The sequence below is a fragment of the Ischnura elegans genome, chromosome 13 (genome assembly GCF_921293095.1).
Source record: "Ischnura elegans chromosome 13, ioIscEleg1.1, whole genome shotgun sequence".
Lineage (NCBI taxonomy): Eukaryota > Metazoa > Arthropoda > Insecta > Odonata > Coenagrionidae > Ischnura > Ischnura elegans.
The window spans coordinates 9000981-9020544 of record NC_060258.1 but is presented as its reverse complement, the minus strand read 5'-3'; the positions used below and the strand labels follow the sequence as shown (position 1 = coordinate 9020544).

General features: G+C 39.2%; 2 protein-coding genes across 2 annotated transcripts in view; one reads left to right on the top strand and one right to left on the bottom strand.

Annotated features, from left to right (window-relative positions):
• LOC124170144 (pre-mRNA-processing factor 17) overlaps positions 1-12119 on the bottom strand; it is a 43886-nt gene extending 31767 nt beyond the window's left edge. Inside the window, exons 1-3 of the mRNA XM_046548835.1 lie at positions 11588-12119; positions 5058-5274; positions 3363-3589 (exon numbers count right to left, since the gene is read on the bottom strand). Coding sequence (XP_046404791.1) covers positions 3363-3589; positions 5058-5274; positions 11588-11758 — 615 coding nt within the window. The 5' untranslated portion in view covers positions 11759-12119. The remainder of the gene's footprint in view (positions 1-3362; positions 3590-5057; positions 5275-11587) is intronic.
• Positions 12120-13169: 1050 nt separating this feature from the next.
• LOC124170434 (histidine-rich glycoprotein-like) lies at positions 13170-13833 on the top strand. Its single transcript, XM_046549155.1, has 2 exons — positions 13170-13192; positions 13338-13833. Exons 1-2 carry the CDS (start codon positions 13170-13172, stop codon positions 13831-13833), a joined length of 519 nt encoding a protein of 172 aa, XP_046405111.1.
• The last annotated feature ends 5731 nt before the right edge of the window (positions 13834-19564 follow it).

Here is a 19564-nt window from a genome sequence, read left to right as displayed (position 1 = left end):
ATGGGAACCTTGCTTTTGGTACAACCCTCGTGTTTGGTCGCCATGGGCATTCATTATTACCCATTAGCAAGTTCACTGCCATTCCGGTCATAATGACAAAAAACGTGTACTTCATCTTCTCACTGTTATGGTCACGTCAACATTTCTCCTCCCTTGTTTCTCGGCAGGTCAAAGAAGTACAGCAGAACCCCAATCTATTGGTCCTGCATTGATCGTTTTCCCGCATTCATCGTTCCCTGTTCCTGGATAAGAATCTTTACATCAGACAGAAATCTGTAATAGCAGTGCAAATGCAGAGTGGAGTGCAAACATTTTTTAGCGAGGCGGCTTGTTCCTTTAGGATATTTGAAAGAGATATTAGTCAAATCAACAATATGACCTAAGTGTCTCGATACAGTAATAGTATCCGTGTAATCAACTAAAATCTTGTTTGTATCCTTTAACAAATATCATAATTTCACGCCAAAATGCTGCGTTTCCTGGGTCGTAGGCAACTTAGCTAAACATTCCCGCATTCATCGTTTTTTTTTCGTCCATCCCCCTGAAAAACGATAGATAAAGGTTCCACTGGATTTATTCTACGTCGAATCAACAATATGACCTAATTGTTTCGATAAAGTAATAATATTCCTGTAATTAGCTAGTCTTGTTTGAATCCTATGAGGCATATCATAATTACAGGGAATTATGATGCCAAAAATGCTGTGTTTCCTGGGACATAGGCAACCTACCAAACGTTCCCGCATTGATTGTTTTTCCACATTAATCGTTTTTTCGTCCATCGCCCTGAAAAACGATAGATCGTGGTTCCACTGTACAGTGAGTCCTCGTTCTACGTCACCCCGTTTAACGTCATTTCGCGATAACGTCACGAAAATTTTGAGACCGTCATTCGTTTATCGCACCTACGCTTCGCGATAACGTCACGCCTTTCAAATTTCGCGCGAATAAAAGGCGAAGCGGCGGGCGTTGCAGGTTCTTCGTTTTGTGGGCAGTAATATAGTCAGTCTATACAAAGTGTAAAACAGTGTTGTTTATTGATAATTGGGATTACGGTGTTAGCAAAAATTTCTGCAAAATGAATTCTTGCGTAAGTGCGCAAGGTTTTACTTGACATAATGGTTTTCAGGAACCTAAAAAGTGATTTCAAGGCATTTTTCCGTGTAGAACTCGGAGTTTTTGTTGTCACTTTTTTCGCCGAGTTCACAATAATTTTGGTTCCTGTAGCTGCGACGATGTTTCAGCGATGATGATGCCCAAGGTTTTTAGACTGTACTCTAAGAACCTTAAATGATGCCCAGGCGACGCTCGCCCGGGCGACCACCATAGCGAAGCCGAAAAGCAAATGCTGGAAGATACAAAAATGGAGAAGGATTTACGTCACTGCTGCTATTGTCGTCGATAAAGACAGGAACTCGTATTTATGCGATAGTTTGGCATTCCCGCCGTAAAAAATGCCCCAGATATGATACGCTAACATTTTTTTCGCGTAGGAATTGTGAGGTCTAGGAGCAGATATTCACTTTTTACATTTTTTCTTATGGGATATTATGCTTCGATTAACGTCATTTCGTTTGTCGTCACATTTTTCAGGAACGGTAAGTGACGTTAAACGAGGGCTCACTGTATATACTTCACTGTCAAATTTGGTCAAGCATTATTTGTTTTTAACACTTTCTCTGCCGCATTTTCAGACGAATTCACCAATTGCACCTAACGTCTTTTCTTTTTTCTTTTGCTGTAATTCAGTAAAACCTCTTTACATCGTAATGGAGGGGACCAAAGTTTGGGCAATTTAATGTATGGGGGTTCACTATAGAGAGGTTTCAGTGATATGTACCATTTTTTCATATCCTTTGGAAATGAAAGGCACTACTGCCTATTAAACCATTATATGTATGTGTTTCAACAAACATGCACGCATCAGTGAACATATAATTATTATTTAATAATTGCAGAAAGCGAGCGCTATTGCATGATTTTTACCATGATTCGAGAGGAAACGATGTGATCTCTCTTAATTCAATAGTCACTTAAAAAGATTTGGATACTTGAATACCTTTTTTCTTATTTACCGTTAGGTATGCTCTCATAAGGAACAAAATGGCCACAACTAATGGTTAAAGAGAAAATTACAGAACATTAAAGGTTTATAAGAAAACAAAAATAAGTGTGAAACATTTATCGCTGAAAATGTCATTCCATTTAGGTAATCACGGCTGCATTAATGGTCTATAGTTGTCTCGTTTTGATTTGCAGACGTAGTTAGGCCATTTCAGGGGTGTCTCCTTGGTATGATAGGTGGAGATTTTATGAGATAAAGAGGTTCACTACAAAGAGGTTTGCCTATAAATTTACATGTAAATCTGATGGGGACCGTAGGGGTGGTATGAAGTATGGAGGTTTATGATGTAAAGAGGTTCACTACAGAGAGGTTTTTACTGTACTTGGGTCCCCTCCATTTTAGTTTTTGTGTGCCTTCGGCCACGTGCACCGCGTTGGTCACATTGTTTATGCATCACCAGAGTAGCCGTGACCAATGTCTCGCTATTGGTGGCCGAAAAAAAGAATCGTATATCGGTCATTATGGCCAAAACATCGAGAAGATGAAGTATGCGTTTCGGTCATTATGACCGGAATGGCAGTGCAAATAGGAAATTGAATGCCCATGGCGACCAAATAATCATGCTTAATAATTTTTTCCTCATATTTCTCATCTAAAATATCTCCTATATTATTTCTACTGTATAGATACCTTTTTCTCAACTCATACGAAACCAAACTCTACAAATGAGGTACCAAAATGCACAGAATTTATCAGAGAACATGTGACGGCATATCTTACTTCCTAAATATTGCTATTGTTTCCTAAAATCGGTTTTTAAATAATTAAAAAAAAAACAAAAAAAAAAAACAAAAACCGGTAAATATTCCTGACGTTAACGGCGCACAAACTGATATATATGTTCATTTGCATCAATATCTCCCATTCTTTGAATAACTTTTATCAAAATGCGGCTGATTCCACATTCAAGTCTCCTGTTGATACGTAAGTATGAGTCATCATAAACGTTTAACAGAGGATAGTGTAATTACTTCCAATGTTGCGTTTAAAGAGGTCCTATGACCTCAATTTGTACATGAACATTCCAATTAAATTCGTACAAAAGACCCTGCCTTTTTTTCCTACATTTTAAATTAGAAACGCGCCTATCCCTCTGTGGACCTGCAATGAAAAGAGCGGGGGAAGCCCGCTGAAAGCGGGCGCAGCACGCTCGTCTTTTTAAAAATGTTTGGCAATAACCTTTAAGTACCTAACATTAATACGGAGGGTATTATTGATACAATGAGTGTGTACTCACATCATTTGGCTTCATGACTCTCCTCTCGTCCACATATCCGCCCCACGGCCCAAGGAACCCCTCCACGTCGTCCGGGTTGTCGTTCTTCCTCCTCCTCCTCTTGTCGAGGGGACGGGCGGGCGCCGACTCGAACACCGTCTTCCCAGCCTTCTCTTCGGCCGCCTCCGTCTGACCTATGTAGCCCTCCTTTGGAGCGGCACCATCCACCGTGGGATCAAGCGCATAGCCTACACACACAAAGACATACAAATTATAATCGGTTCTTTCACTCTTTCCGTAATTCAACCTGAAGGTTGGTTTGGATAGTTGAGGGTAAAGCTAAGCCAGATAAGCCACTGGTATATAAATATCACACATTCAAGGTAGGAGGACCAGAGATTAAAAAAAAACAAATTACGTTACTGGGAGTATATAATCCAGTCTGAGCAGTTATCTACGTTATTACTCAATATAAAATAAATAATTACTTGTAACTCACGCCAGACTAAGCCACTGGTATATAAATATCACACATTCAAGGTAGGAGGACCAGAGATTAAAAAAAAACAAATTACGTTACTGGGAGTATATAATCCAGTCTGAGCAGTTATCTACGTTATTACTTAATATAAAATAAATAATTACTTGTAACTCATGCAATCACTCAATGATTCAACCTTAACACTACAAAGACCGGACAGCATTCTGTTGAATGAGAGTTCACATAATAGAGCTATTTTCCTTTTATTGGTTCATTTCTAAGGGTGTTGGAACATGAATTTGAATAAAAGCTAATGCCTTTACTGACGCAGTCGTTTCACACACTGCCATTCCAGTTACATTTTCTTAGGTGTCTCTGTACATCCCAGTAGTTGGTTTGCGGTCAGCTGTGTACGGACGATGTAGGTCATCCGCCATAAATGTATTGCCATGTAACCATGAGAGGTGTTGATAAAGCATCGTAAAACTGAAAACCTACTTGCAGCGGGAAATTTAAACATAACAGTAAGGAAACAGTTTATCAGAACTTACATTTGGTGTGTACTCCTATACGGAAGTGAGGCATAGACAAATAGAGCAGCGGGGAAAGCAAGGATAGAGGCCTTCGAAATGTGGTTCTATTCATAAGAATGATGAAAATCAAATGGATTGACCGAGTTAGTAACGAGGAAGTCCTAAGAAGAGTAGGAGAGAAGAGAAGTCTTGAGATGAAAACCTTAATAAGAAGATGGAACAACCTTGTAGGCCACATCTTGAGACATGATGGCCTGATGAAGACAAACGTCGAGGGACAGGTGGAAGGCAAGAATGGAAAAGGAAGACCTCGAACAAAATATACGGAACAATTAAAGAGAGATGTGAAAGAAAAGAAATACGAAGCTGATGGGAGAACTGAGTGGACTGCGTCTAAACAATCTTGGGATTGTTGCCCAGTGGTCATGACGATGAAAACTGAGAAGTGTTACGTAATTATTCCTGAAGTGATGTAGAATCTGAGTTTTTCCCGGCATATGCTCTGCAGGAATATTTCTCGGGTTTCCCACCGGGTGTCGTATCGGGATGTAGTTCCCAAAGTTTCCATGACAGACTTAGTCATGGAAACTTTGGGAACCACAACCCGATACGACACCCGGTGGGAAACCCGAGAAACATTCCTGTATTCCTGAAGTGGGTCGGTCTCACTTTTTTTTCATTTATGGTTATTATTTCACTCACCGTAGCTCGCAAACGTCCTCCGCTGCGTCTCAAACTGGAACTCGCTCATGTGCGCCTCCTCCACGTAGCCAGAGAGCATGTTCTTGTGCGCCTTCTGCTGCTCCGTCTTGAACGGGTGTTCGGGGCCCACGTCGGGCGCAAACAGCACCTCGCACTTGGGATTGAACTTGATCTCCTTCGTGTCCCTCGCAATCTGCTTCGACCATCCGGCTGAGCCCTACAGGAAGGAGACAGTGCAGACGGAGGAAATGAAGACGTGCGCAGAGCGCAAGAGGAGTCCCCACAGCAAACGTCCTCTCAACCAGCTGCGGATGGACTCTCTTTTCATAACATAGACAGGGTGTCCCATTTATCTTGACCACCTGAAATAACTTTTTGTCCAGGTGCAAATTCAAAAATGTGTCAAGCAAATGTTCATTAGCCGTCAGGAGGACATTGATCAGCATGATTGCCTTCCTCGTAGCTTTGTTTTTTTACAAAGATATGAACAGCTGTATGGCACCATAGACGTGGACGAGGTTGTGGTCCTGGGCTCAAAGTGATTTTGTGTTACGTTTTGACTTGCTGGTCATTAGTTTACTGCTAACTCCAGTAAGTGGACAAGTTTCTTATGTTTTCATAACGTTCTCTTTATATTAATGGTCCACTATGCTACATATATGAATAAGTCTTTCGGAGAGGAAATTAATTGCCGAATGAAACATATATTTCCGACATCATGAAAGATAGTCCTTTCATTTCTGCATTTGCATTCACAGCAGCTGTTGCATTTGTTAAATTTTTAGTTAACGGTCGGCCAGTGATTTTTATGGGATATACAGGGTGTCCCATTTATCTTGACCACCCAAAATAACTTTTTGTCCAGGTGCAAATTCAAAAATGTGTCAAGCAAATGTTCATTAGCCGTCAGGGGGACATTAATAAGCATGATTGCATTCCTAGTAGCTTTGTTATTTACAAAGATATGAATAGCGGCATGTCTTTTTTAAATGGCATCATTTATTTTTTATTCGGCAATTCATTTCCTCCAAAATCAATTTTACCATGCCAATTACGGTCTACTCCCTACAGGAAGGAGACAGTGAAGACGGAGAAATTCGGGCTTTGCTCTCCGTCTGTGGTGCTATGTGCACAGTTTTGACCGCTGGTCGCATAATATGCTCAGCAAAGAGTTTGCAAATGCTGGAGTAAAATTTGTTTGTTGAAGCTGAGAAAATGGGACTGAGAAACAAATTTATATTTCAATAGGACAATGATCTCCAGCAAACGGCAAAGAATACATCTCTGTGGATCGTGTATAGCACACCCTAACATTTGAAAACCCCTCCACAATCACCAGACCTCAATTTGATAGAACGTCTGTGGAGCATTCTGGAGGCACAAATAAGGCTGGACCAAGCACCCCCTATCATCACAGCAAAATTGGTCCATTAAATACAAAATCACCTCCAGGCAGTCCTGAAAACCAAAATGAATGCCACAAAGCACGAAGTATTGCGTTAAGTGAGCCTCATGACTTCATTTTATGTGAAAAATTCAGGTGTACGAACATTTTTATGCGATACATTTTAAGTCTTTTTTCAATTTTTTTAAAGTTTCGAAAATTTAGAGGTGGCTCGCAGGGCATTATGTAAATGTAGATGAAGGAGTTCCACCATTTTGCTCCACCAACCATCGCGATTCAACTAACAGTAAAGCCAATTCGCATTATTCCTCTTTCATTATACCCATATACCGGACAGACACTATGAGGGTTCTAGGTGAAGCCTTCAAAGGATACAACGAACCGGGGCCGGGACCCAAGCCCGTGGCTCATACGCCCGATCACCCGGGGAGGGGGAGGAGAGGAAGGGAAAAAGCAAAGAGGCGCCGCCGCGATGGGAGCCTGCCGACGCCTCTGGGAAAGGATGGGGACGGAAGGGACGGGACGAGGGAAAAACACCCCAACGCTATAGAAGCGAAGGGGGCCCTACTAACAGCGAAACCAAGCGAAACGCAATTAATATTCTACCAATAGGGTGGTTTCCTATTATTTTTTTATTGCCTAAATCGAAAGATTATTACTCCTGGAGTACTTATTTCACACTTTTAGATTTTTAAATGACGATATCTATTTTTCGCGATTAAATAAAAAGTGAAAATTTTCAAGCGCCCGAAAACGCGACACGTAAGTATGAATGCCGAGAAATCTCTCCGTCTGGCTCCCGCTGCCGCCCTGTGAGGTGACCTTGAAGCGAGGCTTAGTGCTGATACGACACAGGCTGCTAGCGGTTAGCTGAGTACCCTGCTGGCTGGTAGCGCTTGGCTTAAATAAGGATTATAGAAGTGATTATTAAGACATGTTTCCCTGAGCTCTGCGCCTCATGCATGCATTGGTAATCTCAGACGATGTAAAACTCCTATCTACTCGTATAGAAACTAGGTCCCTGTGACGTCACGTGGAGTGGCATCGCATGGGCGCCAATCTGGCCCTTTTCAAATGAGGATAAAAATGGACCATTGCCATTCGTCTAAACACGTATTTCTAAAACCAAATAATTTGTATATTATGAATGCACTAATGGTGGGTAACGAATCGCAATCAATGCCTTTCGTTTTCTTTGATGAAGGAAACCACCCTATTTTAACTTTCGTTATCATTAAATCAATCGATTAGACTACCACTGGGTGAAAATTCATGCTGAATGAAGATAGGGTAGCAAGGGGTGAATGGGATCTATTTTTTTTATCCCCCAACTATTTGGTAGAATAATTTTAAAAACTATCACACACTATTTCTGAAACCTTAAATGAGTCAAAAAATACATTTTGGCATTTGCATTAATTCATTCAATATCTCAAAAAAATCTTAAAACAGTATCACGTCAAAGTTTAATCAGACCTTTCAAAATTAGGAGAAAAGTATTAGAAAGCTGTTTATTTTTTTAAACATATTAACACAAGATAAAAAACTATACAAAAAATTTTAATAAAACCACTTTAGAATACCTACAATTTAATGCATTTACATTTTGGTGTACCTAACAGATAATCAGAAGAAAAAAATTCTTTAAAAAATGCAGTTAACCCAACCACCCCCAGGTTCTTATTCCCTCTAATTTACCCAACACAATCTTTATAAACTTTCACATTTTTTTATTCGGTAAGATGTGTTTCAAGGGCTACGGCATCCTTCATGTCATATGTGTGCATAGGGGATTTGTCCAGTTAAAATCTTTGTGGTCATGAATGATGCCTTAGCATCAAAATGCATTTTTCAAAATAAAATAAAATGAGTGAACATTTACAAAGGTCGAGTATTTTCATAACATTACCATCTTGAAATTTGTTAGTGGGGACCTAGGTTTTGGCCTAAGGAATAACATAAATAAGCTACCACACCGCCCTTCCAAAGAAATGCAGGGCTGTGGATAAAATACTACCTCCATGGTATTACAGTAGATTCCGGTTAATTGGGACATATCGGGACTTGTGCACTTTGCCTTAATTAAGCGGCTGCCCCAATTAGGCGAACTCTCTCGTATATGGGCATAAACAAACGTTGAAATGATGGAAAGAAGACTAAAGAATGTTTACAATGCAATCTAAGTTTATTTAACTATTAATTTGATTAATAAATCAGCGAGATTAGTTAATTTATCATCATTTTTAAGAATTATAACATTTTTGTTAAAAATATTTTTCACAGCCTCGGACGACGCTGAATGAATGTCTTTTACTAATATTAAAGAAAAGTTCTATCCTCTTGCGGACAGTATAACAACAAGAGCTTTCAAAATAGGGCAAGAATAGGAACATTTGGGAAAAATAAGAGTAAATCAAAGGAGGAAAATAAAAAAATAGTATTCTGAAAACAAAAAAATATTAATTTTATTGTGAGTATAGAGTCTATGTCGCCGACTCATGGCCCAATAAAGCGGCATGCTGTACCAAATAAGAATGCTCTGGGATATTCCTCTATTGGGTTCTGTTCTTCTACATCTGCCCTAATTAAGCGGCTGCCCCAAGTAACAGGTGGACCAATTAAACGGAATCTACTGTATTAGTGTAAGGGAACACTAAAATGATGTCTCATTTTCTTTACATACACCCCTATATACACGGTCATACGGCCCCTGACCGATCCAGCAAGGTGCAATTTAATGTTCTCCTTAGGCTATTAAGGAATGGTGTAACTATGGGGGAGAGCCAGGGGGATACATTACCCACCCTCCCCCCCCCCCAAATAGCCTCAGAGAAATAAGAATAATATTCAAAGCTATTGTGTACTTTTGACATTTAGTAAATTTTAACGTAACCTTTTAATGAAACCCAAATTTTAAGAGCAAAAATTATGTAAAATGTATTAGCAGGCAGGGTTGATAAAAATCATGATTTTTTCAAAAAAATCATTTTTGTTGATTTTTTTATTTAAATCGGATTGTATTGATTTAAATGAGATTTTTATGATTCTCCATTCATCAAAATTTCAGTCATTTGCAAAACTAACTATTTGGGCAGCATGTTGGAGGATGATCGTTTGCAGAAACAACAAGAGGCAACATACTCTAAACTTAATACAACATTTAGTCAATCAGGGGAGAGAACTATGGAAATGCCAATGGTATCAAATTAAAAATTACACCAGCATAGTATAAAATTGCCATTGGAAGTATCAAATGTGCTATATTATGCGGTTCTAAAGCATATGAAGTTTAGAAAAATTCTATAATTGCAACTTTGTATGGTGCCTATGCTTAGAAGTTAAATCAGAAAACAATTTTTTTCAACGGATCGGTGGTTTAATAACAATAAGTTATTTGGGGTTAAGTGGTTCATGCACTTTAATAATTGCTCATGGTCTTTGTTCTTCTGGTATGTTTTGTTTAGCTAATATTTCTTATGAACGTGTTGGCAGACGAAGATTATTTTTAAATATACACTAGCATTCTAACCAAAGCCATTTTTTCAATTTCCATGTTACATGCATTCCTATAGTATCATTTCTATTTAAGAGCCACCATTGTGCTGATAACTGTCGATTCATTGTATCAATTAAGAAATAAAAATCAAAATTATACACTAACAGCTTCCTTTTCTTGACTTTATCCGGAACCAAAACATCAGAAAGGATCTCAAAACTACTCCTATTTTAACGAAACTAAAATCTGCTCTAGAAAAATTTGCCCTTACGTTTGATAAAACAAATAATGCACTGTTAAAAAATCTTTGGGACTACGAACCTCCGCTGAAACCAAAACACCGCCTCCCCAGATGTGCCCTCAACCCTGACCATATCCCTATCCCCTAATTCCCTGTCCAGTATTATTATGCCATGACTCTTCCAATCTGTAAAACGTGATCAACTAATCTGCCTGCAACATTACTAAACGAAACGCCCAGGAGACAGCTGCAAAGCTGGGAACTGCGGAAAACAACAACAAGAAATATACTTGGACTTTTCTTGACTCTTTAAAAATCAAACATATAGATCACATTATGATGTTAATCACCTGATTTTTTTAAAATAAAAATCAAGTGATTTAAATCGTGATTTAAATCAATCAACCCTGCCGTAAAGGCATGTCATTTTTCCAAAATTTTCCCATACAGAGGGGAGGTCGCCCTTCCCCATCCCCTCTCATCCCCCAAAGCATAATCCTAGATACGCCACTGCTATTAAGTATTATATGTAATATATTTTGGCATGTGTATTCCGTAAGATCAGTGTTTTTTTCTTTTGCCACCTTATTTATCTAATAATGCTTTAATTTTGCTTTAGTGTGCCATTATTTTGTTAAACTATGCTAAATAATACGCCACTGATCTTTCGGTATAAATGTGAATAGCAAAAGGCTTCATAGATCATGTAAAAAAACAGCTATTTTGTGTGCGAAGGTTCTATGTCGTCCTGTGGCACGGAGAAATGAAAAAAAAAACACTGACGCTGTCATAACTGCGAATCATTGTGATTCTGAATAGGCAATTCACTCCTTTTCGTAAAACACCAAAACAGTTAGCAGCTAATGATTTTACCATGCCAATTACAGTCTACTCAACTATGGTACGATTATAGACTTCCGAAATGACTGATAACGGTTTCCGACATGCAGTAAACAAAATGTGGACAACACAGGCCCACACTTCATTGGCATTTTCCATAGAGTATGCTCTATGGCATTTTCAAACTGTGATAAATTGAGAGCCACCTTTACGTTTAAGAAGACATTGGTCAACAAAAGATCTACTTCTCACTTCGGCTCATCCTTCTTACTTCGGCACTAAGTAGAAATATTACACCAATGGTCGAGTAATAAGAATTAAACAATATAAAGTTGAATACGAGCGTACGTACATCATAATGGAAGTGACATATGACAACAAACTACGAAGTCATTCTGATGACTAAATTGCGAGGTTCAATTCATTGATCAAATTAAACATTACGCACTTAAACTAAACAAGAATAACATTTTGATCATTCCGTGAAATAGGAACTAACTTTAGGATTAATAAAGATGAAATTTTTAGAAATATAGAGAATTACAAACCATAGGGACAACATCTGGAGCAGCGCATATTTGAAGAGAGGTTTGCAGCGAAGCAATTGACTTTCCAGGAGGCAAAGGCTTCAAATGACTCAACAAATCTTCACTTGCTTTTTTCTTCTCGTCTCCTGAACCTTCCTCATCACTGCTACCATACTGGCATATAGACAACATCGTGAAAAGGCAAGTAAGATAATCTGGTAAACTTGGTTTGAGTCCCGTTTCAAGAACAGAGGGATAAAACGGGCACACTGAACACTTAAAAATTCCTCGGAAAAGCTTTCACTCCGACCACTTTGTTCACATGCACACTACTTCATTCGTATGCTTAAGAAACAGCACTAAAAATGCAACAAAACATCGATTCCATTTTCCAGTACCAACGACGCCATGTTATGTTACCAAAACGTAAACACGAATATTACAAAAGGGAATAACCAAACGTAGTACAAAAATGTTCTCACTCACTGCGAATTTATGGGTTTGCAATAGTGGCCACTCGCGTCGCTTACAAACAATGTGATCCGAGTTTCATGGCAAAATAAGGAATTATTATGGGGTTTAAACCGTAATTTATATCTATCGTTATATTACTTATCAAATTTATATCTTTTCAATGATATTACTCGCAAAACATTATGATGCAAATTATTGGAAAAAACGGGATCGCATTGCACTTATCACCGCATCGCGGACATCTTTGGAAACCAATTAAAATGCGACCGAAGAGGCAACGGAAATGAACATTCAATGGGAAGGAAGGGAGTCTCCTCTTCGCAGTCCCCTGTTTCCGAACTTAACCAGCTGAAGACAGAAGTGCGGCACCTTGTGAACCTCGTGAAACACTTCCGTGACTTTTCCATGCGTATAGAAATTTCATATTATTTCCTTCTCATATGCTCTTTTCTGGAGGGAATGAATGTGGATACTTAAGTTGGGGGTGGTAAACTAATTAGAGCTGTGACATCGACGGTTTCCGCTGTATTGCGAAAGTTGTCTTCTTGTATCAAGGTTGTGTTTTAGTATCAAGCAATCTGACGCGGATGTTAACGAAAAATGGTTAATTACAGCTTTCTGAAGGCTCCTTAGGCCGGGGGACAATTAGCTGGCCTGGCAATATGTGGTACTGGTTATTCAGTTTCCTTTAATGCTCGTGGTGCTCGGAAAGCTGTCCTTGGTATCGATAGGTTTTGTTAATCTTTCTCGGATATGCCTCAAACGTAGGAATCCTTCAGGCAAAGTAGCAAGGGAATTAGATGCATTCGAGTAATATTAATGAAAAATCTATCCGCGACTGTAGTTGCCCACTTTCTTTGGATTTTATCTGCCTGCACATGCTCAAACTTTTGAAGAAAAAATTTCAAAAATCTGCTATTAGAATCTTAGCCCAAAAGGGCATCGTTATTATGACGGGAATGAAATGCGTCCGATTTCATGAAGTTATATACTACAAGAATTTAGGTACCAAAAGTGTACGTGTAATAATTTGTTTTAACTCAAAATTGGAAGGAAATTTGATGACAAAGATAAAAGCATGCATGATATGGATGTGTATGTATATTGTGGTGCCGATTAAGGAACCAAGATGTTGTGCTTGCTGGCGTGGAGGTACGACATACGCATCGCGAGAGGTCATACCGCGGCTTGTCAGTGGGATCTGTTGCGGGCCCCTCATAACTGTGGATCGGCCGGCACATGAGACATTGCTCGGGGCCATACATTCATGGATGAGCTCATGACAATGTTTGAGGAGGAGGCTGCTCTTGACTTGTCGTCAGGTGATTCCATTTCACCTCCGCCTCCGCTCATCCCAATTTCAGAGATGGACCGGTCTCGGGCCTCTCAGCCAGCAACAGCACCACCACGACCTCAGCCAGCAACTTCACCACCACGACCTCAGCCAGCAACTTCACCACCACGACCTCAGCCAGCAACTTCACCACCACGACCTCAGCCAGCAACAGCACCACCACCACGACCTCAGCCAGCAACTTCGCCACCACGACCTCAGCCAGCAACTTCGCCACCACGACCTCAGCCAGCAACTTCACCACCACGACCTCAGCCAGCAACAACGCCACCACACCCTCGGTCAGTATCTCGTCCACATTCATCGGCATCACCAGCTACATCACCATCCCGACCAGCAGCGCAGCCCTCCTCATCACCACCACGTGCGTCACCCTACAGCCTACCGCCGGAAACGCAGCCTATGTCACCACCACCACCTGCATCATCACCAGCGGTAGATTCACCGATGTCGCCACCATTCGAAGAACGCTGTTCGCCATCGCCGGAACCGAGATCTCCATCCATCGTTGTCCTCGATTCGCAGTGGTCGACGGAGGAGGAGACTCATTGTCAGTGGCCATCGGTATCATGTGCGGGCTCGCAAGTGCGTCAATCTTCCAGTATTTGGGCGCGATTCGAGTCCGCTACACCGTCACCTCCTCCATCTGTTATCACGTGCCCAAAACGAGGACCCGTGGGTGATGATGATGATGATGTGGTGTGTGTGAGAAAGAAGGTGCGTAGGGGAAAGAATATTTAGAAAGTGATTATTTGTTTGTTTTTGTATATATTTTGCGTGGTGTTGTGTTTTTGTTTGGACTTTCAGCTATTTCAGTTTCATTTTTATATTTCTATTTTTGATTGAATAATGTTAATATTTTTTCTTACTTATATAAAATTTTTAATTTTTCATGGGATTTCTGTTATATGTAATTTCATTTCTTATGTTTTATTTTTTTTTGCATTTTTAGTTTAGTTTTATAAGTATATATTTTTATTTTGATACTTGACGCATTCTTTTTTTTTGGACTTCAATTCAATTAAATTTTTACTTTGTTTTATTTGAAAATGGGAAATATATAATGAATTAAATTGTTTTTCAAACTTTTATTTCTCCATATTCCTACTTATTTTCCTCTCTTTCCTCACTTATTTCAGAAACTCAACCCATTTGTGAGCGAGATGCTCACAAGGTACATGCCGGCTAAAGTGAAGTTTACCCCACTGAGTTTGAAAATGCTATCGATTAAGTCTCTTGTGCATTCCATTTATGAAGTTCACCCAGTAGACGATTCATCACTGAGAAACCTTTGTCGATCCCTCCCTATCCCATCCCGTTTTATTGATGAGCAGATTTCCCATAATTTCATTAAACTGTTTACTCAAGAAGGTTCACCACAGATATCTGCTCAATTCTGTTCTCTACCACTTCAAGTCTCCTATTACGTGTACCTGTGGGAAAAGTATTTCATATATACTTTTTCCATGAATAATTATTCCCAGACTGGAGAATACAACAGATACCCTCAATACGAATGCCACTACATTTACTCATTCTCTAAAGCCGATGTCCCACGGTCAAATTTGCGTCAAAATATTTCAAGAAGTCACGAGTGTTGCATAAAAAATTAAGTGTTCCCAATGTACCATCATGGCCAACGCAGCAAGAAGTTTTAGGGGGAAATAAAATTTTTAAGGATGTGAGAGATGCCACAACGCAGACTGAAGAATTGTATTGATATTATGAAAATAAATAATTATTGTTATCCATTCTTTTAATTTATCACTTAACCTCTACACCCTCAGACCATCATCACCAAGAGGGTGACTGTCCCAGTATCCTCAGTTCATCCACGAGACGTTTTTTTTTTTATTTTCGATATTTATATAGTATACTTTCATTGCAGATTTAGGTAAATGTTTGTTAATATGTTTACAGGTATCCATTAGTAATACATGAAATGTGACCAAAAATATTATTCCCTAACTCCCTAATGTCATTCAATTTTTTATTGTCCAACCCCTCAAGAGACAATTACTTTGGAGGGTAAACCACCGGTATGTTTCTCCATTAAAGCGGGGCTTGGACGTTGACAGCAGCAGAGAAGTCAAGAGTGGAGGCAGTCGAAATGTGGTGCTGTGGAAGAATGATGAAGATAAAATGTAACAACCGTATAAGTAGGAAGTCCATGATAACAGAACGCAAATGGTGTAAAATTCCACACTTTAATTCAAAACTCGACAACGGACAATGGGTTAAACATAATTAGGTATGTCATTTTCAAGGTAATTATACATGAGATGTTGAAACCATTGTCCATGGTTGAATTTTGAAATAAGGTGAGGAAATTTAAATCATTTGTGTTCTGTTATCATGGATATATAAAAATTCCAAAAAATTAAGCCTGAAATTATTTTATACGTTATGAGGAAGTACAAAGAATAGTGGGAGAAAAGAGAAGTCTTCTTAAGGCCTTAAGCAAAAAACAAGATAACTTAGTTGGCCACCTGATGAAAACAATAGTTGAAGGACAGGTGGAAGGGAAGAAGGGCAGTGGCGTAGCCACTGGGGGGGTTCGGACCCCCCCCTAAATATAAAAACACAATTATTGTCTTTCATAAAAGAAAACAAAATATTGAAAAATTTACAAAATGTTTCGCTAAAAAATTAAGTTTTTTTTATTATGAAAAGTGTTAAAATTAGTTTAAAACCCATTACTTAGTGAATGGTTTTTCTAAAACTTTCCCCCCTGGTTCTGGACCCCCCCCTCCCCCAAACGAAATTCCTGCCTATGCCAGTGAAGAAGGGCAAGGGATGACCTTGAATGAGGTTCATAGGACAAAGGGTTATAAAGAACGTAAAAGAGAAGAAATACGTCTCAATGATAAGGCTACCGCAGTGGCGCCGACTCCATGGGGCCTGAGGGAGCCCGAGCCCCCTCAAAAATTCGTTATGGGTGTGAAGTTAATTCCTCCTTATCCTTTTACCGACCTATTTCCTCTGGCATGCCCCAAGGCACCATCCTATCACCAACCTTATTTAATCTCTTTGTCAACGATACTCCTACCTCTCCTTCCACTTAATAGTACCTGTATGCCGATGACACCACGATCCTATCTCAGAGTTCAGACCCGGAACGTGCAGCCGACCAACTTCAAGACCATCTCGACGACTACGAGGATTGGGCAAAACTATGGAAACTTTCCGTCTATGCAACAAAATGTACTCATATTGTTTTCTCCAGAGGTCCCAAAGCTGGCGAGGGCCCCTCATTGTTCTTCGGAAAAACAAAAATTCCAAAACAGCTAATAGTAAAATATCTCGGCGTCCACATGGACAAAAAGTTAACCTGGGCACATCACATAAAAACCCAAATAGGCAAGGCAAAAGCAGTTAGAATAAGCTTACTACCAATTATAAAAGCTTCTTCCCCGCTCTCGCTCAAGACAAAACTTTTACTTTACTCCAATACCATCGAGCCTTTACTCACTTATGCATCTCCAGTTTGGCTCCACGCTGCAGCATCCCACTTAGAACGTCTACAAACCACTGAAAATGTCATCAACCGAAGAATCGTCGGCGCTCCGTGGTTCATCAGCAACCGGAGCCTACGAAAGGACCTGAAGATCACTCCATTGCTGCACTGTCTAAAGAGCTCACTTCATAAATTTGCTAAGTCGCTGCCATTAACAAATAACGAACTAATCGCTCATCTTAGGGATTACAACCTTCCTGACAAAACTAAACATAAACTCCCAAAAACCGCCTTCCTTCCCTCTAATTAATTAATTTAAGGAACTGCCATGACTCACATCTAGCCGGAAACCATAAAAACTGAAACAAGTAGTAGACAGCCTCTGGCTGGGAACTACTGATACCATAAAGAAAGTGAAATATGTTGCGTGCGGAGAAAAAAATGTGTTGGGCTAGTCGATTTTCCCCGGAGTGTCCAGATATCGAGATTAAAGTTATCAGGGTTATAATGTTAATAATAATAATTTTATTATCCCCAGTAGACAATATACAGAGTAGGTTATAAAAAAGCCTACAATTAGTAATGTATAGGGTACGTCAAAATTTTGGCATACAAAAACAATGCAAGTATAAAAGGCACAGGAATGCAAATTAAAGGAAAAAAAAACATATCTCAGTTTCAGGTTACGATAAACAAACAATTCATATAGGCAACTTGTCTGTCAGAAATTCACTTATTGTGTAAAAATATTTTTTCACTTTGTTTTTAAAACTAATAATACATCAGTAGATTTGATGCTCTCTGGGAGTGAGTTGTATATTTTTGTCCCCATTGCAAATACACTGTTGCTGGATATCTTTGACATGTGGTGTTTTGCATGGATTGCATTTTTGTTTCTAGTACCATATGCATGTATGCTGTTATTGAACTTAAGAAGATGAAGATTATTTTTTACGACTACTACAGTGCAGAAAATATACAAACTGTTGATCATATGACTCTTCTAAAATGCTTAAAAAACTTAAAACTCAATACTTATAAAATCTCCCGAGGCAAGATCCCTGGATTGGGCCCCCCCAATATTTTTTCTAAGTCCGCACCCCTGGGCTACCGGGTAGGAGAGCTACGTCAAACCAATCTTAGGATTGTTGACCAACAATAATGATGAAATCACCAGTCACAGTATGGTCTCTAGAGGAGGTGACCGACAGCTGAGGTCATTCACACAAGGAAGGGTGAAGAAAAACCCCACATAAGCATTAGCCCTCTCTTGTAGGTAGATATCAAGGTGATCACAGATTAACGTCCCTTCTGACGGACTAAGTGCTGTGCTAGAAGTGCCCCTCACAAAGCACTCAAGCAGAGATCAGGAATTCAACGAAAAATCTCTGCTACCACCTGACTTTTAACCCAGATTCTTGCCACCACACCAAACCCAGCACTCACTTACGTATTACACTTAGCACTGACCCTGAGGATGGAACATTTTTATATGTACAGTAGATTCCGTTTAATGGGTCCACTGGTTACTTGGGGCAGCCGCTTAATTGGGGCAGATCTTGAAGAACAGAACCCAATAGAGGAATATCCCAATAGAGTATTCTCCGCTTAATTGGGACAGCATGCCGCATTATTGGGCCATGAGTCAGTGACATAGACTCTACACTAGCGACAAAATCAAAATTTTTTTGTTTTCAGAATACTATTTTTTATATTTTCCTCCTTTGATTTACTCTTATTTTTCACAGGTGTTGCTATTCCTGCCCTATTTTGAAATCTCTTATTGATAAACTATCCGTAAGGGGATAGGACATTTCTTTAATAGGACTTAGTAAAAGACATTCATTCAGCATCGCCCGAGGCTGAGAGAAATATTTTCAGCTAAATTGTTACAATTCTTAAAAATGATAATAAATTTACTAAACTTGCTCATTTATTAATCAAACTAATAATTTAATAAACTTAGGTTGCATTATAAACGTTCTTTAGACTTCTTTCTACCATTTCAAAGTTTTTCATGCCCATATACGAGAGTTCGCCTAATTGTGGCAAAGTGCACAAGTCTCGATATGTCCCTATTGACCGGAATCTTCTGTATTTATTTCCAAATAACCCAATTTTTTTTACGAGGTCTGATAATCTTCTCAATTCCTTTTTGACCAGTAAAACATTTTTTATCATGAGGGATAATAGAAGAAGTCAAGACTAACGTTTTATTGGAAAGCAAAAACTAGTAGAGGTTGATGAATATAAGGTTAAGGTTATTTGGGAAGCAGGATAACTAGCGATGGGAGAAGCAAGAAAGAAATTATCAGCAGAATAGCCCAGACAAAGAGAGCATTCCACTGAAAGAGAGACCTACTAACCAGTGGTGTAGCGAGGGGGAGGGTCTGGAATCGCCCTGAAATATAACAACACAATTACTTTGCTTCACGAAAGGAAACAAAATATTGTAAAATCGTGAATCTAAAAAATATTTCTATTAAAAATGAAGTTTTTTCTTTGGTGAAAAGTTTGAAAATTAGTTTAACACCCTTTACTTAGTACCCTGTTTTTTTAAAAATTTATTCTCCCTTGGTTTTGGAACCCCCCAAACAAAATTCCTGGCTACCGCACTGCTGCGTACAGTGGGAGATTTAAACATGGAATCATAGAAATAATTTATAAGAACCCACATTTGGAGTATGCTTCTACAGATAAGGGTGCTCGCATA